The 25,128-nt window shown below is 46.3% G+C and overlaps 1 protein-coding gene across 2 annotated transcripts; it reads right to left on the bottom strand.

Moving 5' to 3' along the window:
* Bhmt (betaine--homocysteine S-methyltransferase) lies at positions 1 to 21,622 on the bottom strand. 2 transcript variants are annotated; one of them, XM_059276367.1, is made up of 8 exons: positions 21,179 to 21,622; positions 16,527 to 16,659; positions 10,006 to 10,124; positions 8,202 to 8,393; positions 7,700 to 7,847; positions 4,049 to 4,231; positions 2,939 to 3,167; positions 1 to 765 (listed from the first exon to the last, which is right to left on the bottom strand). In XM_059276367.1, exons 1-8 carry the CDS (start codon positions 21,209 to 21,211, stop codon positions 579 to 581), a joined length of 1,224 nt encoding a protein of 407 aa, XP_059132350.1. In that variant the 5' UTR covers positions 21,212 to 21,622; the 3' UTR covers positions 1 to 578. The 2 variants fall into 2 exon arrangements, with proteins under 2 accessions (XP_059132350.1, XP_059132351.1); XM_059276368.1 differs by lacking the exon at positions 21,179 to 21,622 and adding an exon at positions 20,600 to 20,782.
* Positions 21,623 to 25,128: the final 3,506 nt, after the last annotated feature.

The raw sequence follows: 25,128 nt of genomic DNA, 5'->3' as shown, positions 1-25,128 counted from the left end.
TTGCCTTGAAGCTTTTCAAGCAGCGTGTCTTTATTAATGAAATGGGGTGGAAGGGGGTAGAACAGAAAAATTCCAGAATGGATTATTCATTTCTTCCTTGTGGTTCTATGTTCTGTTTTACAGGGCTACTACATAAAATGTTTCTCAACAAGGGTCATACTCCAAAGACCCCGTGGTTCACTGCCAGTAGCACCTTAGATAAAGTTGGTTGCTGTGCAGTTTATGATGTGGTCCCTGAGTGGCTACTATGTCCCATCCTCCTACCTGAAGTGGGGTTAACGTCTGAGTGACTTCTCTTTTCGCTGCAGTGACCTCTGGAATGTCTGTTAACATGGCAGACACTTAGGAAATCTGTTTAGGATTGACTGTGGACTTTTCCTCTCTTGGTTTCTAGTACACTTCTAGATCATCCTTTTATAGCTGTAAAATGCTACGCGTGGTTCTATGTTGTCTAGCTAATGCCAAGCATGGGTACAGGCTGGTATGGGCCCAAGCATTGCCTTTCAGCCACCTCTTCCTTCTCTGTGCACACTGTGGCCCAGACAGAGAGGAATTCACCCCAAATGGTGGCCCTGCGGCTACTGTGCAGATTTGAACTTCTGTTTCTCAAAGAGCTCCTTCAGCTGCTGCTCACTGGTGGCTTCCTTCTGCTGCATCAACTCCGAGGTCCCTTTGGTCACTCCCCAGGCATCCGGCTTGGACATGGAAGGGTTGTAGGGTCTGCCAGAAGCTATCCGAAGATTCTGCCAGTACTCCTTCCTGGCCCTGGAGAATCAAAACACACGTCAGGATCCACAATACACCCAAAGCACACACCAGGATCCCCAGGACACCCCCAGAGCCCTTATGAGTCTCTGAAAGTACGGCCGTGAACACGTGTTTATTAATCCAGACTAAGGCATTTTCGCCCCTTAAATCGTTAGCTCTTCTTTGAACCCAAGCATAGAGATCAAAAGTCTACAGTTTAGAATCAGGATAGTTTCTATCCAATAGATACGACCTTTCTGTCTTTGTGTCCTGGCCACATCTAAGAATCCTTTATTAGCTGGGTGGTGGTGGTGGTGGTGGTGGTGGTGGCACACGCCTTTAATCCCAGCACTCAAGAGGCAGAAGCAAGTGGATCTCTGTGAGTTCAAGGCCAGCCTGGTCTACAGAGCGAGATCCAGGACAACCAGGACTACACAGAGAACTTTTATTAGAATATAGTAATTGTGTAAAATAATGTGTTTCATGATGGCACTCTCATGTGCGGATAACATACTCTGGTCACATCCACCCCTGGTTCCTTCTGTCACTCTTGCCCTGCACCCACATTTACACTCATCTGGAGACAAGCTGGTCCCTGTGACTGGATTCTGCCTCTACCTTTCTTTGTTTTATTTCATCTCCTTCAGCTTCTGGCCTCATCGTGTCTGGTAGACCTGCCCAGAAGTCTAAAAGGCTATTGCATTTGATAAACTCTTGAACATCCCCTTGGGGATGAAGCCATACACTAGCAAGCACACTGATGATAACGGACCTACCGCTCCTCATCCTGGAGCCTGCTTTCGGTGAAACTCCATCTCCACTCTCAGACTTTCTCAACACCCCATCCTCTTTCCACCGCTTAGGGCCTCCCCTCAGGCTGCTCTTTTGTCTGGCCATGTAATTCGTCCTTCAAGATTCAGCTTCCATAGGCTCCTCCGTTAGCCCCCTTCTGCCTTTTGCTGCTGTGGACCATGAGCTCAGAGCTCACCCTGCCGTGCACCGCTGTACTTGAAATCACCATGCCATTTGAACTTTCTTGCTTATTTCTGTCTTTTAGGCTAGCTCTTTGGGGATCGGGCTGTGCCTTGTTGCTTCTGCATCCACAGCCGTGCCTGACAGATACCTGTGTTGAATCAACATCTGTTGAAAGTGGTAGAGCAGACCCCAGATCTTTTGGCCTGGAGCTCCCATCCTCCTTTTCTACCGGGTGGGATCCTATATAGCCTTCAAAATCCAGCTCTCAAGAGCCCTGTTGTAGAACATTGTTTAACTCTGTGAAACTGTGTTACTGTACCTGTTTAAAACACCTGATGGTCTGATAGAGAGCTGAACAGCCAATAGCGAGCAAGACAGGAGAAAGGATAGGCAGGGCTGGCAAGCAGAGAGAATAAATAGAAAGAGAAATCTGGGAGAAGAAAGAAGAGAAAGAGCAAGAGAACAAGGAGAGGAGGATGGTAGGAGCCAGCCACCCAGCCGCCCAGCCAGTCACAGATTGGAGTGAAAGTAAGATTTGCAGAATTAAGAAAAGGAAAAAGCCCAGAGGTAAAAGGTAGATGGGACAATTTAAGTTAAGAAAAGCTGGCAAGAAACAAGCCAAGCTGAGACTGGGCATTTATAAGTAAGACTAAGCCTCTGTGTATGATTTATTTGGGAACTGGGGGGTGGGCCCCCCAAAAGAGTAAAAATAACTAACTACAGAGCCCTTTTTCTGTGATCCCATCCCATTGCTTGTTTGTTTTGTTTTGAGACAGCGTTTCTCTGTGTAGCCATGGCTGTCTTGGAACTTGTTCTGTAGTCTAGACTGGCCTCGGATTCAGAGATCTGACTGCTTCTGCTTCCCTAGCATTGGGATTAAAGGCACGCACAGCTACACCCGGCTTCAGCTCTTTACAATTCAAGTGATTCAGCGTTAGTGGAATCATGGGTGGTGCTCTACTGGAGCACAGACCCACAATGGCATGCTGTGGTAGTGATCTACCGGAGCACAGACCCACATCGGCATGCTGTTTAAATTACAATCTGTCTTGAAGCCGGCTCCCTAAATCACCTGGGAAGACGCTTTGGGAGCGGCTCTGTGAGGGGCTCTGAGGAGGAGGAGTTAGCCCACCCTTGTGGTGCAGGGAATGGGAAGGGTCCTTTCCATGGCCCCGTTTGGACACAGGGGAAGCCGCTGGAGTTGAGAGGGACTGACCTTGCTCTGATCCAGGGTTTGGTGTGCATGTCCAAACCACTGCCCCAGCTGCCGTGTTTCTCTGAAGCCGGAGGCAAAAACCCCCTTTCCGGGGCCAGCTCCTCAGCAATCGCCCTGATGTGGTAGGGCTCGAATCCGCAGCAGCCGCCGATGAACCTGACGCCCAGGTTGTAGGCCTCTCTGGCGTATTTTTGAATATCCCATCGGGTCGCAACTCTGGGTTCCAGGCCTGGAACAAATGATATTATGTCTGAATTCTTTTTATTTTTTAAAAAAAAAATGAAAAAGGCTGGAGAGACAGCTCAGTGAATAACAACACCTCCTGCTCAAGCGTGACGACCTGGGTTGGGACCATATTGGCGGCTCACAAATAGCGGCCTCACAAATAGCAGCCCATGGCCTCAGCTCGGGATCGGGACTCTGCGGCACCTACACTCATGAGTGCACATACCCACACACAGGCACACATCTGTATACACAGAATTAGAAATAAATCTTTAAAAAGGGTGGAAAACGAGAGGGTAGGATACCTGATGCCCCTCTCTGGCCTCCACATGTATGTACATGTCTACATGTAAACATTCTCTCTCTCTCTCTCTCTCTCTCTCTCTCTCTCTCTCTCTCTCTCTGCTCACACACACACATACACACACACACATACACACATACACAATTAACATACTTTTTAAAGAGGGAATAGGGCTTTGGAAGTTAAGTCATTTAGTCTTATTCTTGTGATTAAAAAAACAAAGCACAGGGATGAAAGGATATTTCCTGAGGTCACACACCGCAGCAACAGAGCTAGAATCAGGACCTGCTCCCTACAGACCCCCGCCCCCACCCCAGAGGACGGCCTTTTCATCAACTCCGAGGCTGCAGCCGCTGGTTGGCACTGAAATTCGTGGTTGTTGTTGCCATGGTGGGCCGATCTGCCCCGCCGATGCCTAATGTGAAGTGTTGGCTGCGGGGACAGAATCGAGGGGCCAGAGATGACAGTACAGCTATCTCCCTCCCACGACAAAAGCTCTCTCTCTCCGGCTGCATGAATCCATCTGGGATTTCTCAAGCAAAGATATTGAGACAATGTATAAGAACGTCTGTCTGTCTTACCGAAGGGGAACTCGGGGAGATCGATGAATCCCTGTTTGCCGCAGTCGGGGGTGTGGTAGGCCAGGGGCTGGCTCATCAGGAAGGCCTTCAGCCGAGCGCCCTCCAGACCCTCCTTCATGAGCTTCACGGTCTGCAAGCTCGTGGTGGGGTCGAAGTGGCAGTTCACCCCCACGATGGAGGCGCCTGGAGGTGGGAAGGGCGGGTTAGCTGGAGGGAGATGCCGGGTTCTGGCAGGTTCGGTGCTCCTGTCTCCAGCAGGAAGCATGTACCCAGCGATGAACTGCAGGACAGCATTTGGTCTTCACTCGCCCTAACCCCTGTCACCCGTGAGCAAGAGCGATCGCGAGCACCCAGAAGTGTTTTCTGGGAAAAGTGCTCGGAAGAGTCTGGTATAATTGAAGTGTCACTTAAGTACGTGGGGCTGTCCATCTTTTTTTTTTTTTTTTTTAAATCATTATTAGAGGCTTTCTTTTTTATTTTTTACTTTCAATTTCAGCCGTCAGTTTTTCAGGGTTTGACATTATGTGGCGAGCAGGGTAATTTTTCAACACTCCCAGCTGCTGCCTGGCACCTGTGTTTACCATCACACTGCTCATCTGAAGCCAGAATAAATGTCCTCTCTCACCAGGCATGTTTAATAAGTTCACAAAGACTTCTTGGGCACAGCAGCAGAAAGAAGAAAGGGGAAAAAGCCTTTTTTTTTTTTTTTTTTTTTTTGGAACTCTGTTTCTGAGAAAGAATTTTGTGTCTAGGATAAGTAATTTGGGGGAAAAAACCTCTTTTGACCTGAGGTGACTAATCTGGTTAACACCTGTCAGTCATGTGGACAAAGTTCTCATTTGCATATCAGCCTCTCAGACAGGAAGCTACACGGAGCTGTCACCCTTAAACGTGTGTTGTTCTTCTGAAATCCGTTGTTGTGATGCTTGATTGAATGAGACAAATATGTTTTAGATGTCTCAAAAAAAAAAAAAAACACCCACCCACAAACCTTTTATAGTCATTATGTCCTGCGTCTGGACCCAGGATGACCCGTGGTGGCCATCGTTAGGTATGACTTTGGAAATTTCCTCATTCAAAAAGTTTAAGGGAAAGCGTGCCGTTGCTCTATCCTCTCAACACGAGAGGATTTCCCATTAGAGCCTCTCTTTTTTTTTTTTTTTTTTGAATTTAAAAACATTTGGTAAAGGGTTGGGGGAGATGGCACCTGCTGTGAACACAAGAGGATCTGAGTTCAAATCCAGTGCCTACCAAACCACTGGCATAGCCGTGGAAGACTGTAAGCACCACGCAGGGGTGTGTGTGGGGGGGGGTGCGGTGGGGACAGGCCGATCCCAGGCAGGAGCTTACTGGCCACCCAGCCTACCTAACTGACAAGCTTCAGGCTCGGGGAGAGCGATCCTACCCACCTCTGTTTATTTTACATCTTCGCTTGGAGTTTTTGTGAGACTAGGTCTCACTCTGTAGCCCAGGCTGGTCTCAAACTCCAAGCCATCCTCCTGCTTCAGCTTCCCTGGCACTGGGTTACAGGTGTGCGCACACCACACCCATTCTCACCTGGATCTTGACCTTTTTACCTTGATTTTGAACGTGAAATGCCCATAGTTTCTCTTTCTTTGTTTAATTTTTTATAATGATTAATTAATTATATGTTGGCTATTTATTAGATACTTGCTAGACGTAAGGTTCCTTGTAAGAGAAAATATAGATATAATGTGATCTCTGACATCACAGACTTTATATTTTAGCTCGCTCAGTACTTTCCAAGATTTGACCCATGAATGTAAGGTTTTATGATGAATTAAACTAGGTAATGGCTGTACATCACATTTCCTTCTTGGATACTGACGTGGCATAAGGACGTGTCAAGGATTCTGCTAAGTCTGCAGTGGAGATCCATGCACAGCTAGGTCTAGCATGGCATATTCTAAATACATCCGACCTACCAACATTTTCATAGGTGGAAAAATGCCAACTGCAGATATTCCAAATGAGTGGCATAACTAGAAAGTGATGTGCTCTCAGGGCCGGATGACCACGTCAGGCACACGGAGATAAAATCTGAGCTAAACATCGGAAGATGGACTGGGTTTATTAGACAGGGGTTATTAAAAGTCCGTTATGTGACAGGCACTGTCCTAGCCACAGAGTGCTCAGACCTAGTCTCCACCTTCACGGATGGTAATCTGGGGGGGGGGGGGACTTTAAACAGTACAGGAAATAAGTGAGGTTACCTTTGAAGGCTTATCGCTGGTGCACAGGACGTGAAGGGCTAGCAGAATGATAGGGAAGGGCTTGCTGCAGGCCGAGCATGCCTGCCAATTACCGACACAAATGATGGCGTTTCCTTTTGTCCTCTTGTAGACAGCTAACTTACCCCTCTCCTCATTTTATATTTCCCATAAAAGTTAGTATTATACCATTTCCTTCCTAAATATAAACATTGGTTACTGTTAATGGTAAGTATGAAAAAGATTTTTATGAACAATCAGGAGGTGGGTAAGAACTGTAAATTAAACAAGTCACTGAAGTGTCTCTAGTTCACAGAGTGGGTCGTTCTTCCCCTGACACTGAGTTATAACTTGGATTTAAAATGCGACAGTTTAGAAAACAGCCTGTGAGTTTCTCCTAATTGAAATGAAACCCAATGTTAGGAACAGAAACTGGATAAAAAGATATATTAGGTGGTCAGTATTTCATATCAACATTCCTTTTGATTTATTATACCAATTACATGAAGCAAAGCAATCTAGCCACTATGAGAAAGGAAAAACTTTGGCAGAGAGACAACTAACTTTGAAGTTATTAATGTTTAAAGAGTCTCAGTTTGAGACACGTTTAAATAAAACACAATTTCTCCTAACGTTTCTTTGGACTTACCCGAACATTCTTCTTGTTTCTAAGCATTAAACCTCCAGCCATATGTCTGGCTGCCCCTTTCAAAAGGCTGCCATGCATTTGTTGTGGCTTGGGGATTAGAGAATGAAATTTGACCATTCCTTAAAAAGGTAAGTTCGTGAGTTGGGGAGATGGCTCAGTGGATCCTAACTTTAGAACCCCAGCAGCCACATAAAAAGCTGGTCATAGTAGCACACGCCTGTAGCCTTCGTGCTATTGTGGTCAAGACGGGCTTCCAGGAGCTCAGTGGCCAAGCCAGTCTAGCTAATCAATGAACTCCGGGTTCAGTGAGAGACCCTGTCTTAAGAAATAAGGTGAGCCGGGCAGTGGTGGTGCACGCCTTTAATCCCAGCACTCGGGAGGCAGAGCCAGGCAGATCTCTGTGAGTTCAAGGCCAACCTGGGCTACCAAGTGAGTTTCAGGAAAGGCGCAAAGCTACACAGAGAAACCTTGTCTCAAAAAAAAAAAAACGGGAAAAAAAAAAAGAAAGAAGGTGAAAAAGCAACAGAGGAGGACAGCCAACGTTTACCTTGGGCCTCCACATGTGCACACACACACACACACACACACACACACACACACACACACACGAACATGGATATCCCTCCACGTGTATACAAAGTAAAATTGTGGCTTTTCTGTGTCTATTTCCTTGGCACATACCACAGTATGTATTGATTCCTGCAACAGTGCATTTTCTTTATGTTATTTTAAAAGGTCACTAATGGCAAACTGACGGAAATCTATGGTTACCTGCTTTGACCAGACGCACAGCACACTCTCCGGGCGACACTCCATGCAGGTCTCCTTCAGGCCCAATGCACATGGTAGCCGCTATAGGTTTACCGGATGTTTTTAATGCTTCTACCGCCCACACAGCTTCTTCCACATGTTCAAAATACTGAAATCAGTGAAGGGAAGAACATTTTAATCATGTTTCCCACAAAGCGGTAAGAATGCCACTCTGCTATTACCTGAGGAACTGTCTAATGGTAACCCATTTACTAAGCAGTTTTGATGCAGAATAGAATGGAGTTGACAGTTCCTTAGTGTGAATCAAAGAAAAAGGTTTGATGATAATCTACTGTATTCAATGAACTGAGTCAACATTAGCAGAAGTCTTAGATGGAAAAATATCTGAAAAGCTAAACAGTATTGCTCTGTGTTGAGATCTGAACACTACCCCACGCTGACATGGAGAGAGCAGAAGGCTAGAGAAAGGGGTTTCGTCCGGTCATGGATTATCCTCGCTTACCTCAGCAATGAGGAAGTCCACATTCTTCTTCATGAAGACCTCCAGCTGTTGCTGGAATATTTTTTTAACTTCTGTTTCGCTCTTACAGCTGAGGTATGAAGGCGTCTGGCTCACCCCTCCTGCAACCAAGGCATCCCCTTCGTCAGCCACCTGACGGGCAATGTCACAGGCAGCTTCGTTGACCTTATGCCCCTAGAGTGGGTGAGGAGAGGACACATCTAAATTTACACCCGAAGCTGAAGAAAAAGTGATTAGTTACATGCCTGCCTTTCGATTTTATTTTTAAAATCATTGTTTTTATTTCCAGAAAACAAGGGTTGCGTAGATCAATGGTTTATCGAGTCCTGAACTTTGTAAAACTACATTAATAATCACGAAGACAATGGCAAAGGCAGTTGTAACATCGAGTCTACAGCTCTTGGTCAAAAATCGATGAGATTTTATACGAAAACAGTTTTTACATGAAAAGGACTAATGTAGAATTTTCCAATTCCAAACCTGCACCTAGATCAATACTCAGCAAATTATTGTGGTGGTGACAGAAGACAATAGCCTTTATGATTAATAAGGACTAAAATCCAATTAGAATGATGACCAAATTCATGACTACTGTGTCTTTCTTACACAATAAATACACACCTAGTAAGGCCCATTCTAATCATTTAGACGTTTAAGATTGAGCCGGCCTGGAGGATGGCATTTCTGTTTGGTTTTTTGAAGTAGAATCACATTTAGCCCAGGGTGTCCTTGAACTCCTGATACCCCTGCCTTCATCTCCCAAGGGCGGGGATCACAGGCATGCACAACCCGGGCTAGCTTGTTTTGTGCTGAGATACTCTCATCTTGTCACCTTCAAGCGACCCTCTCAGCTCAATCTCTTGAGTGCCTAGGAGTGCATGTGGGGCCACCTGATCTGGGGTGTAGCTTGTGGGCAGGGCTCTTGACTAGCATGTTTGGAGTACTGGGTTCCACCCCTCACTACAGACAACAGCCACAAAATCCCACTTTATCCATAAAAAAATAAAGCAAAACAGCGGGCTGGAGAGATGGCTCAGAGGTTAGGAGCACTGACTGCTCTTCCAGAGGTCCTGAGTTCAATTCCCAGCAACCACATGGTGGCTAATAACCACCTGTAATGAGATCTGGTGCCCTCTTCTGGCCTGCAGGCATACATGCAGACATATACAGTAGTATATGTAATAAATAAATTAATCTTAAAAAAAAAAAAAGCAAAACAAACCAACCACCTTCCCAAACAACAACAAAAATAAACAAAACCCCAGGACACCCAGCACCATGGGTCATTTAGACTGTCGGGATTTCAGAGCTCCTGATTCATTTTAGATATGACAAAATCTCAGCCCTGATGAGCAAAGGGTTTGGCAATGACAGAGGCGACTGCCGCTGAACTGGGGCAGTGCTCAGGCTTGCTGTCCCCTGTATTCTCACGCCTTTGATCCCGGCACTCGGGAGGCAGAGGCAGGTGGATCTCTGTGAGTTCGAGGCCAGCCTGGCTGCATAGTAAGATTCTGTCTCAAAAAGGAGTGTGGGCGGATGTATGGACCTGCAAAGATGCCACTTCGTTTAGCAACGTAGGAGCAGGACACATGGTTGAGTAACTTTAATCTGCTTCCGAAATGCCTCCCCATTAATCTTAGAGAGAACAACTCAGCCCTGAGAATGTGAGTCACGTGTCTCTTATTTTGGTGATAGAACAAAACTCTAGCTTTTCTCTGTGGGAACTTGTGGAGTGGAGTGTCTGTGGTGTCCTTCACAGGTAGTGGCCATGGCGGGTGGCACTCACAGATATCTTCGCCGCCACGTAGTTCCCTCTGTTCTCCAGCTTGTCTTCACTGGCGTAGAAAGTGAAGGTCTGCATGACGTTTGACCCGGCTCTGAGGAACTCCCTGTGAAGCTGGCGAACTGGAAGAGAGCGCAAGCAGATCCGTGATTCCACCCACGCACCCACGCGCAAGCCTTTCTAGGGGCTCCCAGGTGAACAAACAGCAAAATGGCTGTTTCAGCGGCCTGGCACCCACACATCTGGGCTTAGGGAGGGGGCAACCTGGGTCTCCTGAAACCTCTCTCCAAGCTGCTGTGGCTAGATGGTTGGGTGGTTGGAGAGGGCAGGGGGCAGGGCCCATGGCGCTGAATTTGCCCCTCTCCCTACCATGTTCTTGGTTTAGTTTACTCCTTGGCAACTTGTTCGTGACTCATTGCGGAAGGCACTAATCGACACGAGGGGACCAATCTGCTTTCTTGTCCTTGGGAACATCTCATGATCCATTCGAGGACACCTGACTGAAGCAGTGTGTGGAGGGCCTCTGTAGGAGCTGCTCACTACCACGGGAAGAGAGGTCACCGGGGCTGCATGATGGGGAGTTCCAGGTCCTTACAGGGTGGAAGTGGGAAGGCCAGCCCCTGTAGAGGGAGCAGCCTGAGCAAACACAAGGTAGGATCAGCTTTGGCATTTGGGGGATGAAGGAAGTCTAGACGACCACTGAAGAGATGTGTGGGATGTGGCAGGACACCAGTTGAGTACAAATGGCCTACGAGTCTGACACCCCAAAGATTATGCTCTGGACCTCAGGGATATATGTGATTAGCTCAGTGTTTTCTGAATGGTCATTTTGAGTTTCTGTTTGATTATGTTTTGAGAAAGAGTCTTGTGATGGTTTGAATGAGAATGGCCCCCATAGGCTCATGAGTTTGAATTCTTAGTTCCCAATTGGCAGAACTACTTAGAAAGGATTGGGAGGTGTGGCCTTGTTGGAGGGGGTGTGTCACTTGGGCCTGGTTTTGAGATTTAAAAAGACTCTCCCCATTTTGGGGGTTCACTTTGCCTCCTTCTTATGAGAATGTGAAGCTCTCAGCAGGGTTGTGGTGATGCATGCCTTTAAGCCCAGTACTCTGGAGGCAGAGTTTGAGGCCAGCCTGATCTACAGAGCTAATTCCAGGACAGCCAGGGCTATGCAGATAAACCCTGCCTCAAAAAAACAGAGAGAGAGAGAGAGAAAGAAAGAGAGAGAGAGAGACAGAGAGAGAGAGACAGAGAGAGACAGAGAGAGACAGAGACAGAGAGAGAGACAGAGTAAGGGACAGAGAGACAGAGACAGAGAGAGACAGAGCGAGAGACAGAGACAGAGACAGAGAGAGAGACAGACAGAGAGAGAGAGACAGAGAGAGAGAGACAGACAGACAGACAGAGACAGACAGAGAGATGAGCTCTCAGCTGCTGCTTTGGTAACCTGCTACCACGCCTTTTCTCTGTCATCATGGACTGAAACTGTAAGCGTAATTAAATGCTTTCTTTTCTAAGTTGCTCTGATCATGGTGTTTTGTCACAGTAATAGAAAAGTAACTAAAGACCGGTCTCATGTAGCCTAAGCTAGCCTCAAACTTGTTCTGGAGCTAAGGATGGCCTCCAACTGATCCTTCTGCCGCTGTTTCTCCAGTGCTGGGATTACAGTGGTGAATCAGTGTCCTCGAGCATTAAAAGATGATTCTGTGGGTCAGGGATTAAGAGCACTAGCTGCCTTTGCAAAGGTCCTGTGTTTGGTTCCCAGCACCCAGGCCAGGAGACTTACGAACCACCTGTCACTCTGGGTCCAGTGGATCTGATGACCTCTTCTGGCCTCCCAGGGTACCTCCTCACCTCATGCATATAATTAATAAATAATAAATCTTAGGAGAGAGAGAGACAGAGACAGAGAGAATGTGAATGTTCAGTAAAATGGGAATTGGAGCACTGCCTTCAACTATAAGCCCATAGATGAATGGCAAGTAGAAACACTTTCATGGCTGAAGACGTATGTGGAAACTGTCTCCCACATAGCTACCTATATTCAATTTACAAAGCTGTACTTGGCTCTAAAATATTGCCTCTAAACCTATGGTGCTTATCAGGTCCCCTGCAGGTTTTTTTTTAAAAATGATAGGTGTGAGGGAGGGTCAAACCCACAGATATTCTAGCTCATTTTGGGTGGGATTCAGGCATTATTTTTGTCTTTCATTTTTATTTTTTTGAAGGTTCCCTGGTTGATTCTTGGTTTAAGCCTTGATGAGAACTGTCATGCTAAGAGAATCTTAGTGTTCGTTTTTGTCAGGGGAATTAGCCAGGCAAAGGAAGGGACCAGCAGCCTTGCAGATCCCTGGAATGTGTTCTGAACTGTCAGAGGCCTATAAAACCCCGATGAGGGCAGCTGTGTCAGAGACCGGGAAGTGAGCTGGGGCACTGGAGGGCAAGGCTAAGGCTGGAGTGGTGCCCATGCTCCAGTTGAGTGCCTAGACTGCAGAAACCCACGGTTTTTGGTTTTTGAGTGGACGAACAAGTGAGAAAAAAGCTCCCCTACTTTAGAAAACAGCTTCCCAAGCTGGAAGCTAACCCTTTCATGATTTTCCTCTTTTAATCACGGAAACTTCAGCTCTCCGTGGGAAAGGAACTTAAACACGCACCTAAGCTTTAAAGCTCGTTTTAATTAGCCCTGGAATCAGATAAAAACAGCACATAGGGAGCCCCTGTCTATCAAACTAACGCTGAGCTGCTGGAGTTGGAGAGGAATTTTATAGGGGATTTAGGAGTACAGACTGAGACCCCAGGTACTAGGATGGCATGATTTATAATCAGAAAGTCCACCAAGGTGGTCCATGAGTGGATTTCTAGAAAGCCCACGAAAACATCCTGGAAGGAGATGTTTGTGTACCTGTTTGTGTACACGTACATTCTATAATACAGAAAGTCTATGTTTTTATAGACTTTCCTAGGGAGCCCAAATAACTGAGACATCTCTTTACTTTCAACCAATCTGTTCCTTCATTCTCTCTCTCTCTCTCTCTCTCTCTCTCTCTCTCTCTCTCTCTCTCTCTCTCTCTCTCTCTCTCTCTCTCGACAGGCTCTCACTATGCAGTCCTGGCTGGCCTAGAACTCACAGAGATCCCTCTGCCCCCGCCTCCTGAGTGCTGGGATTAAAGGCGTGTGCCTCCATGCCCAGCTGAGAAATCCAAGTTTTTGAAATGTCAAAGCCTACTCTACAACAGTGGTTCTCACCCTTCCTAATGCTGCCACCTTTTAATACAGTTCCTCATGCTGTGGTGACCCCCAACCATGAAATTATTTTTATTCCTACTTCATAACTGTGATTTTGTTAGTTATGAATCATAATGTAAATCTCTGTGTTTTCTGATGGTCTTAGGCACCCCTGTGAAAGGGTAATTTGACCCACAAGGGGTTGCGACCCACAGGTTGAGAATCACTGCTTTACCAAGTTCAAAACTATAATCCAGTGGAATATTAAGTTGGCAGAAACATCACTTGGGAGCAACTTTCTGAAATCCTCACATTTCTAGAATTCAGGGCCTACATCTTATCCCTACATGGTTTGCATGGGGGTCACGGGACCATAACACAGCCTTTCCTTTCTGGTTCTGCCTCCAGCACTGAACATTCAGGTCTTGCTGCACTTACATAAAGTGTTTCACATCAAGTCCAGCTTACAGGAAACCTCCTCAGGGCCTCTGTCAATTCTAGCTACTGCTCAGTCAAACTTAACAAAAAAAAATCACCGGTAGACACATAGTTTTATTTGCATAAAATATGCATGCAACTGATCACCCCACCCATTCAGAGAGTGAGTATTTTTTTCTTCTTGTTTTTGCACGGTGCTAAGGAGTAAACCCAGGTCTTTCTGTATGTCAGGCAAATATTCTAATACTTAGCTACATCCCCAGTCCTCAGGATCAATGTTTCAAATATATATATAAAACCTTCCCCCAAAAGGCAAACACAGCCACCATCCTGTAAGAATGGTCCCAGGAAGGCTGTGTTACAGATCTGTCTTTTCTGACCCTGCTACAGACAGAAAATGAACAGTTTCTTTTGGCTTCCTTTCTGTTTTTCCTTTGCAGTGTTGGGGGTGATGGCCTGAAGGAGCTCCAACTTCAAAATGTTTTCCAGTAGTTTCCTCAAGCCAATCATAAGCATTCCCACCCACCAGGAGTGAGTACCCCACCCTCCGTCATTGATAGCTCCTGGCAGGCTCTCAGGGAGATACAATTAAAATGTTCACCTCTGGTGAACCGTGGTGACTGCCCCTGAAAAGGGAGGCACCAGAAGGGACAGTGTCCCAGATGGATGAGAGGTCTGGGGCCATGTTCCATCTGCTGTTGAGTGCCATCAACAGACTAGAAGAAGATAATGAAGGATTCAGGGTAAATTATCCCAACTGAAGGCAGAGTGTGGAGGTCAGGACCTCCTGGAAGGCTTGGTAGAGACTCATCTCCTGTATCTAGAGAGCAGAAAGAGCTAACCATCTAGCACCAAAGTTACACAGAAGCGGAGCTCCTGAAGGCCTGAGTATCAACCAGACAGGCCTGCTATGCTAAAGTCAGGGTACTGATTAGCGAGAAATGAGACCTCAAGACAGGGGTGATAATGTATGAATAGATTCATGCAAGAACTCTGAGAACACAGATCCCTTCCAGAATGCTCTGGGCCAGAGAAGTAATTCATTCCAGGTGTGTGTGTGTGTGTGTGTGTGTGTGTGTGTGTGTGTGTTCCAGAGGTTGATAATGAGTGTCTTTCTCAATTGCTTTCTACCTAACTTTTTTTTTTTTTTTTTTTTTTTCAAGACAGGGTTTCTCTGTGTAGCTTTGCGCCTCTCCTGGAACTCACTTGGTAGCCCAGGCTGGCCTTGAACTCACAGAGATCCGCCTGGCTCTGCCTCCCGAGTGCTGGGATTAAAGGCGTGCGCCACCACCGCCTGGCTTCTACCTAACTTTTTGATGTGGGGTCTCTCACTGAACCCAAAGCTCACTGGTTTGCTAGCAAGCCTCGGAGATCCTCCATCGATGCCTCCCCAGTGTTTGGATTATAGGCATCTACCTTGTTATGTGGGTTGTGTTATGGGGGGGCGGGGCAGAATTCAGGTCCTTGTGCTTGAGGAGCAGTACAAGGGTTGTGGGATATTTGTACACTGTGTGAAGAGGTATGGCTGTGATTGGTGTAATAAAGAGCGGAGTGGCCAAAAGCTAGGCAGAAGAGAATAGGCAGGATTTCCAGGGAGAGAGAGAACTCTGGGAGGCAGGCAGATGCCAGCAAAATGTGAAACCAATCAGACATGCTGTACAGAGGAGAGGTAAGCAAATGACGAGGCAGAATGTAGGTTAATCGCAGCAGGTTCATTGAGTTAGAAGAGCTGGTTGGGGAAAAGCCTAAGCGAAGGCCAAGCTTTCATAATCAGTAAGAAGTCTCTGTATTATTGTGAGCTGGCGGTCCCGACGATGAGAAAGGACAACTACGACTGAGACATTTGTCCAGTCCCAATTCCTCCCATTGAAAGATGAATGCTTTCCTTTTGCTTAGAAATCTGCAGAGAGCTGGGCAGTGGGGGCAAAGACCTCTAATCCCAGCACTCGGGAAGCAGAGGCAGGCAGATCTCTGTGAGTTCGAGGCCAGCCTGGTCTACAAAGTGAGTTCTAGGACAGACCCAAAGCTACACAGAGAAACCCTGTCTCAAAAAACAAAACCAAAAACAAACAAACAAACAAGAATCTGCAGAGACCTCTGCCTTGGAAGACAGCAATTGTTCCTTCCTGGTCACTATCGATTGGTGGTTTAAAAAGTCAAATGGGAATAAGGCGCATGGAATGGGTAGAGACAGGCAGGTAGTTGACTGCAAACAGGCCTGGGCTGCAGTAATGTGAACTGAGCTAGTTGTTAAACACACGATGGAGGGACATGATGTGGTACCACGGACCCTGACATGTACAAGAGAAGGACAGGCACATGCGGGAGAATGGTCAGAGTTTGATTGGAACAAAAGATGGAGGGTCTTCATGAGATGGAGGAACGGGAGGACTACAGAGAGGGACAGGAAGACAAGAGGTGCTCGTCAAGAGGCGGCTTGTTGTCAGCGCATCCTGTGTGGACATCTCCTGGTAATGGTAAATTTTAGGGTGGGTGGCAGAGGTATGACAAGGGGAACGTTCCCTGAAGAGGAGATTCAGGCGTTACCAAACTGCTGGGTGGGTTATCTGTATGAACAGGGAATACACAGAGATTGGTGAGGCGGGGAGAGGGGCAAGTTCTAGATCCAAGTTCTAGACTCATCTAAAGTCAAGGGCCGGGACCAGGTGGTGGGTTGTCTGTAGAAGCAGGGACAGCCTTTGTGCTTTGCAGCATGTGAATCTGCACCGATGGCTGCCAGCGCTCAGGGTCAATAGCAGGCATGGGAAACCTTGCAAGCATGCACCTGTCTCGTGGTTGGCTCTTGAGGTTCATTCAACATAGCAAACATCATCATAGTTTTCAATGGAGCATGCACCCACCTGCCTCCGGGTGCTCCACAGCAGCTTCCGGGGTCCAGGGTCCGGCCTTGACGTAGCCCCTCTTTTCCAGCGCAAAGACAAATCCTCCATCTCCGATCACAACTTCTCCAGCGTTTAGACGTTCTAAGATTCCCTGAATTTACAGATGAAGGAGAGGAGGGAGTTGAGTTTCAGACACTTTCTATCTTCAGTGATTTTGCAAATGTATTCCTGAGAAGTATAGTGTCTCTAGCACTCTTAGTGGGAATGCGTTTCCACCTTTGCGAGGATGACTGGCTAACTAGAACGTCAGTGATGGGGCTGGAGAGATGGCTCAATGGTTAGGAGCACTGGCTGTTCTTCCAGAGGTCCTGAGTTCAATTTCCAGCAACCACATGGTGGCTCCCAACCATCTATAGTGGGGGTGGGTGGGTCTGATGCCCTCATCTGGCATAAAGGTGTACATGCAGATAGGGCACTTACATACATAAAATTTAAAAAAAAAAAAAACTTCAGTGACGAGGAGAGTTTGAAATGTTGCAAGTCCAGAGCCAAATCATCCTCTCAATGGCCATTAATTGCCTTCCTCTGTACATGACCTAACATCTTTGTGACATTTAGGTAAATCCGCTGGAATGTTCCAACAGACCCCCAGTTTCCAACCAAAGGGCTATGAGCGCTGTCAGATAGTATCTGAGGCTGATAACAGAGGTTCTCTGCTTTGCTGTAACTGGCCTACCTAACATTCCCACCAACATATTTAAAGAGTGCCTTCGCTTACGAATGTCTTTATTGTATGGCTATAAAACTTTGTCAAACTGGTACAATATTAGAACATGGAATTTAGAGTGACCTGAGCCATAATCACTCAGAGTGACTCCAGAATAAACTATCTCACTCCTGTTAGGTAAGAGCTGTGTTTTTGCATCAATATCAGAAAAATATATTTGTATTATATACATTAATTTATTATGGGTTTTATACATTACTTTATTTAGAATGCTCAGCTATTGAAAAATTGGTATATTCATGTGTATGTGCTGGGTTTGTGGGTATGTACATAACCTGGAAGTCTTTCAGTACACATGATAAATTACTTGGAGCTATAGCATAGTGGTAGAGCACTTGCCTAACATGCCCGAGGCTGAGGGTTCTATCCCCAACAGGATGAAAAAAAAAAAAAAAGAACACAAATTTTTCCCATTTGTATATATATTTTTAAATTTTGCATACTTATGGGCATAATATAATAATTCAGTTCATAAACAGTGAATAATGAGCAAATTAGGGCAATTGGGATTTCAATTTCATTAATCATTTATTATTGGGGGTGTTGGGATCCTTAAATTCTTTTCCTCTAATTCCTTATAAAATATGCAATAGATTGTAGACTATGGCCACTCTGAGAAAGCCCATCTTTTTTATTTTTCAGAAGTGCTGGAAACTTAGCTCAGGAGTTGAGCATGCTCGGCAAGACTCTGCTCCTGAGATACATCACCAGGGGTGCGTGTTCTTAAAGGATGACAGCCTATCTCCTTCCCCTATCAATAACAAGAGAGAGGCTTAACACTGCCAAAGATATGGGGGTAGCATAGAGTGCTGCGGCAGAAGACCGAAAAGTCACACGACACCTGGGACAGCTAGAACAGAGGTGGCCAAATCTCTTATGAGCTCCGTTCTTGGCGTCCTCTGCAACAGCAGACCTGTTATGCACCCATGAGTCTGTAACTACGTGCATCCGGTACTCCGTGCCAAGAACAGGGAAGCGACAGGCACAGCGTTCATGAGACAATTTCCAGTCCACTCTCCATAGCTACTCCATTTCAGTGCTGTGGAACGATTGCCACTGTGCTCAGGTGCAAGAGATGAATTTTGAACTGTGAATTGGAAAGGGGTTTTATGGATGTGAAGGTAATTTTCTAGTATAACTTTTTGCAGTTTCTAAGAATCATGAATTTTAAATTAAACATACCATATCTTCAAATTCTCTTTCTCTGATTTTAGAAATGGGGAATGAAAGTCTCTGAATAATTTATTCAAGATCCTTATCGCTTGCATCCTTAAATGGTTTCTAGATTCGATTTCAGGAGGTGAGGGAGGGTGGGGCAGCTCTGAATAATTCTGAGGGATACATTGGTATGTGCCCACTTACTACATTCTGTTTACTAGCCACATCTGCAGATTTTTAGAAAGGAGAAGAGAGCATGGGCTACATAAACAGCATGAGGAATCACAGGCTTTTGCACCAAAATTCCTGTCCATTTTCTTAGCGCCTCCTTCATTTCAACCCTCCACAGCCCCACCCCATGCCATCTGACAGCAAGTGCTCAGAAACCGTTGACATTTTCACTGTGGAACTGGAAATTACATGGGGGTGTATGCTACCTACTGCCTTAGTCTGGAAATCTGGGAGTTAACAAACAGCCATAAAGATACAGAATTGCTCATGTGCAATTTTGAAATCCAAATATTCATCATGACTACAATGTGTCTAAACACTACATCTTATTTAACAAGTATATATGTGTGTATATACATACAAATTAACAAGTATATGTATGCATATACACACATATATACATACACTATGTATACATATATAGTATATGTATGTTATATATATGTGTATGTGTGTGTGTGTGTGTGTATCACTCACATGAACAATGGTCCCATAAATAAGCTATGACTCACTTTGGGTGGAAATAACTAGTGACATTGTGTCCGTTAACAGCTCTCCCTGAACATGTTTTCAAATTTAGTACCACAGCACTTTAATACACAGCATAGCCAGAAATCTGATCTTTGGAAATAGGGGGAGTGGTGATTTAATTATCATGCCAATCATATGGTTGAGTGGTTGTCGGCATACACTTAGACTCTACTAAGTCTTTAGTTACATAGACATCAGAATTTCTTTGTTCCTAAGCTAAACAGTGGAATGTGCTATGAAAAGGTTAGTTGGGGTGTGTGTGTGTGTGTGTGTGTGTGTGTGTGTGTGTGTGTGAAGAATTATTACAAAGGAGTATATGTAATATTTTATTTTTTAAAGTATCTATCTACCTAGGTAACTAGCAGGATATATATATCAAAATATTGCAGGCTCTGTTCTTTGTGTTTTATCCAGTTTTTTTGCAATGAATATGTGTCCTTGTAACATCTTTTAAATCAAATGTGTAGGCATATTATTGCCCTTGTTTCTTGTTTTAACATTTATACAGAAACAAGGTTATTGGGGAGGCACCCTTACGCCACTTGTTTCTTGATAATTCTCTAAAGACCACCCCCCAACACACACACACACAGTTACTGTTTTTTTCAGACATGTGTCACTGTGTAGGCTAGGCTGGATTTGAACTATGGTCTTCTTGCCTTTCTCCTGGGATTTCATCCACATGCCATTAGAAGATTCTAAGCTTTAGTTTGGGAAGTGGATTAGAATCCATGGTTCTACAAATGGGGCCAAACTCCGTGTGTGTGTGTGTGTGTGTGTGTGTGTGTGTGTGTGTGTGTGTGTGTGTGTGTGTGTGATGAGTCACTCTTTGCAATCTTCAAGGGACATCAATGGACTGTCAGTAATTAAAAAACATGAGCTGTACCTCCTTCTCAAATTTTAACAAGCTTAGCTTTCTCCCATGAGGGGGTGTCTTTCTGAATTGGCAGCTCTCCTTTTACAAACTGGGCCACCCAGGTGTTTCTCAGCAGGACATGCCTTGCTTGGGGGGCGGGGGAGGCGGTACTGAAGGGTATCATCAGCCTGGCTCCATCTGTCTCCCAGACATCTCCTGGGGTCTTCTGTGGCTGGGTTTGATATCAGAGTCAAGTTTATTCCCTCCTCCCCGTCCATCCCTCCTCTCCCTAACCCAGAAGAAGGTCTGACTTGCACTGAACTCCCGTGTCCAGCGGGCCCCTGGGAAGCAGCAACGTGCTCCTTGTGAGACAGGAGTGGTCGGACCCGCAGGCATTTCGGTTTTTAGAATTCTATGAACAGCCCTTCCTCAATGTCTTACGATCACTCTACGTACTCTTTTCCGAAACTATTTTTGGTGTAAGGCATTTTTCTGTGATCGCCGAGACAAACTGCAGGTGAAACCTACCATCACGACCCCGCGGTCCTGTCCTCCTGGCCGCAGCTGGCGGGATGTCCGGTGGGAGGTGGCACGAGCCAGGAACCGTCGGGCAGTCAGGCCGGCTCGGCAGCTGCCTGCCCCTCCTGCCCCTCCTGCACCGACACCCCGCAAGCCACCAGCCAGGGCCACCTCCACTGGGTAGGGAATTGCACCCTGGGTCTGTGAGCAGCTTCTCGGGAGAGCTCCCTGGTCTTTAGGGTGCTGCACTCAGGAAGTGTTGAGAGTCTGAGGGGGCTGAAGGGGGCGCCCTGACTTCCGAGGTGGCTGCGGGGGTGCCTTGGGTCCAGAAGGCAATCATCCCACACATCGGGGTGCACCATGGTCCGAAGTGGAGCCGTGGGGTGCAGGGAGACAGAGGCTGCCTATAGTGCGTTCTGTAGGAGAAGCCCTGGGTCACACAAAAGTTCTGGGTGTCCCCTCTGACCAAAGGCCGCCAAGGAGGAGGATGCTGGGCCACAGGCGGGCTCCAAGCACCCCTCGGCACCGTTGGGGGGTACCCAGCTGGTGGTGGTACTGAGAGCGCTCTCAGGCTCCCTGCAGACTCACCCTCTTGGCCTTCTTGCCTGCAACCGGTGCCATCTTTCCGGGGTGGTGAGCGGCTCTGGACACAGCAGCGGACTGGAGACGAGCGGTCCGTAGCAAAGTCTGTGCTGCCTGCTGCCCGGTGGCTGCTGTCTCTTTATACAGTGGTTTGGTTTCCCCAGCCTTGACCAGGTCCAACACACCGCCTCAGGCGTGGAACACGCCCACCAGCCTTTGACTCAGGCCAGGGGCTAACTGGGAAGCTGCCTGGCTGAGGAGATGTCGAGATTGGTCTCCGAGATGGGTGGAAACGTGGAGAAGTAAGATAAGAAAAAAAGTACTGAGGTCGCAGCTTGCTCATCTGCACACTGCCCTTTTGGCCAGTCACAGGTCTCTGACCTTGATCTGGGGTCAGGTACCCATGACCCACTTAAGCTGTCAGACCAAGCTCCTAAGAACCCCATTCAGTGCCCAAATATTTGACAAGGGCGAAGATTCGAGATTGTTGCATGAGGATGTGACGTCCTGCAAGAACTTCGTTCAGAGTGTAATCTGCATGACCTACACCTGGCATAAGGAACACAGACTTGGCATTTGCGGAATCATTCAATGCCAGTCCTCAAATAGTGGGTACGCTCTCAGTGACCTCACCGTCCAACAGGCTCTGCAGTTTGTAGTAACAGTGGCTTCTGATAGGAATGCCTGCACTATCTCACAAGCACAGGGTCTTGCATGTCAACGGCAAAATGGAAATGACTTTGAAAACTTTAAAATTCCACATGGAAAAACAAAGGCAAGCAGACCTGAGAGGAACCGGAAGCAGCCTCAAGCGCAGCGCAGGGTAGCTGTCTGTGGATCATAGAATGGGGACCGTTTTTAACCTGTTTTCTGTTTTCTGATATTTCCCTAAATACTTTAAAAATTATAACAATGATTTAAAGACACTGGAAATATCACTTTTAAAAATCGTACAACATACTAGCAAATACAAGGACAACAAAGTGTGAGGGTTCGGAACCTTTTTATCTAAATATAAAAGCACAGCAGGAAACTCTCCATGTGGAACAATGGCCTCAATTTCGCACATGTGGAAGAAATTATAGTAGCGGATAACAAATTAATAAAAGTTTAAAGTGGTATATGAATGATATACAACTGAGAAAGCTTTTTTTTTTTTTTTTTTTGGCTTTTCGAGACAGGGTTTCTCTGTGTAGCTTTGCACCTTTCCTGGGACTCACTTGGTAGCCCAGGCTGGCCTCGAAACTCACAGAGATCCGCCTGGCTCTGCCTCCCGAGTGCTGGGATTAAAGGCGTGCGCCACCACTGCCCGGCGGCGGCGGCATCTTTTTTTTTTTAAAGATTGTCCTAGTTGCTGCTGCAAATTCAAGTCCTTGCTCTGGAGATAACTATCTTTTAAAAAAAAGATTTATTTTTATTATCTTAAATTATGCATATGTGCTTGTGTCTGTGTGTGCATACAAGTGCAGGTGACCATGAAGGCATCAGATCCCCTGGAGCTAAAGCTCCAGGTAGGTAGTTGTGAGCATCTGGATGTGGGATGCTGAGAACCCAACTCAGGTCCCCTGATCTGCTGAGTCACCTCTCCCAGCCTAGGAAGCCCACTATCCTCCTAGGGGAATGTTATGCCCATTTCAGTATAAGCATGTATATTAAAAATCGTATCTGAACATGGAGACTTTTAGCTTTTTGAATGCTAACTAACTCCTACTTCCCCCACGTGGTTTACAGGCAGCTTTTGAGATATTTTTATCTTTCTCTGGCCTATCAGTTTGGGGTCCTAACTTTTCTTCTCCTCCTAAACTGGGTGTATTAAAATATCACCCACTTGTCATTTCCATGTTAGATACTAAAGCCCACACTGAGTGCTTCTGCACCCAAGCATCAGTTGTACCGTCTCCACGTGGTTATTTACGCCTCACAGCTCAGTGCAGTGGCGGAGCTACTATACGCTGCTCAGTCATCCTGAGACAGGCAGGCAGGAAGAAGAACCCTTAAAACTCAGCAGCAGATCTCCAGGTCTGTGCCCTGATACCACAGGGCTAACTAAATCCGCTGGAAGACCTATGGCCGAAGTCCTCGCCTAGTGCAAAGTGTTCAAGGTTAAAAATAAATCCCAAAGGGCAAGAGGAGAGGATTTGAGCAGGAAATCCACCCCCCGAGTTTCATAACATCGAAAGGGAGGTTACTGTTCTGCCTTCAGGTTATGCATTGCCCCACGCAGGACCTGAGAAGCGTTTGTTAAGCGCCACTTGACAAACACGAAGTACAAAGGCGCAGTATTCCAAACACCATGCACACCTCCTCCTCCTCCTCCTCCGTGTTCCTCCAATGAGGAACCAGACAATAGCTCTCGTAAGGGATAATGTCCTTTTTATCAATATGTAGATGGGGGAACGTCAGGGCTTTTCGTCTTTTATTCAGTTGGGATTTCCTTTGAAATGGAGTCGGGCTGAGGTTTAGTTCAGTGCTACAGTACTCGCCTTTCGTGCATAAAGCCATGGCTTTGACCCCCGGCACCTCTTGCACAAATAAACGAATGATTGAATAAATAAAACAAAGATAAAACTGACTTTCCTCAGATTATTATTATTATTATTATTATTATTTATTAAAGAAAATGAACCACTGAGTTTTAAAGGACTGAAGAGTCTTTGCATTTTAACCCCAGGTCTAACAATGTTTTGACACCTGTGTAGAGCTCTTTGCAAACTGGTGACATGGAAATGTAGCCAATATCCATGTTTCCTTTGGCAAAGCCAGTGTTTGTTAAAAAGGGAAATGTGAATTCCTTTGTGCAGGGCATTCGCCCCTTCCTGTGTGTCCTCCATAACATGCCCAGTATGCATACTTCTCAGCCTCTGCTGAAGGGGTGTGTGTGTGTGTGTGGTGTGTGTGTGTGTGTGTGTGTGTGTGTGTGTGTGTGTGTGTGTGTGGAGATGAGAGAGAGACAGACAGACAGAGAGAGAGAGAGACTCACTGTGTAGCCTAGCCTGGCTTAGAACTCCTTATATAGCCCAGGCTAGCCTTTAACTCATGATTTTTCTACCTCAGCCCCCACCCTGGGGTGAGCGACCACACCCAATTAGAAGATGTATTTCGATCTTTAAATGCGTGTTTCCCCAAGTGGTCCCCACACTGGCTGCTGCACTTGTTTTCTGGGTTCGCAGTATCGCTAACCTCAGCCAGCTTTTGTCACCCTCCCAGGTTCATCAAGAAATGATGGAGGAGGCTGTTTCTTTGGACCTCTCTCCGCTAACCTTGTACGCTTTCCTCACCTCGTCTCTCTGGTAGAACCTCACTCCCTCTATCCATTGCAATAGCCACACTCTACACTATTGATGCCAACCAACACACCGGGCATCTCAAACCCTGTCACACGTGAACTCCTTGTACAAAGACCTTCATTTATTTGGCGAGGAAGATGGGAAGCTGGAAGTGGCGAGTTCTCAGATTTGCTTGCAATCAGCTTGGCACAGACTTAGAGCCCAGAACAGCAGGCTGACCAAGCCAGTAATCAGTGCCCCTCCATGGCCTCTGCATCAGCTCCTTGCCTCCAGGTTCTTGCCTATCTGGCTTCCTTCAATGATGAATAGTGATGTGGAAATGTAAGCTAAATAAACCCTTTCCTCCCCCCCACACAAAAAAAATAGTTCCCACCTCAGATGTGGTATTACTGTTATGCCCAGATCTCAGGGACCTCCAAAAGACCGCCACAGAGAGCGAATCCTGTATGTAAAAGCAAAGAGCCTTTATTTTCAAGCTCCGGTGCTTGGTCTCTCTGTCTTTCCCATGCAGCAGTGAGAGCAGAGAGCCCTGAGCCCAGGTGGGGTAGAGTTTTTATCATAGCAGCTGTTGGGGTGAGGGGATTTGGGTGTCTGTAAAACAAAAATAGGTGTGTGCTAGACTCAGGGACATCTGGCCATCTTATCTAACCTTATCTAATGGTTGGAATG

This window comes from Peromyscus eremicus, chromosome 11 (assembly GCF_949786415.1).
Source record: "Peromyscus eremicus chromosome 11, PerEre_H2_v1, whole genome shotgun sequence".
Taxonomy (NCBI): domain Eukaryota; kingdom Metazoa; phylum Chordata; class Mammalia; order Rodentia; family Cricetidae; genus Peromyscus; species Peromyscus eremicus.
This window is presented reverse-complemented; position numbering and strand designations above follow the sequence as displayed.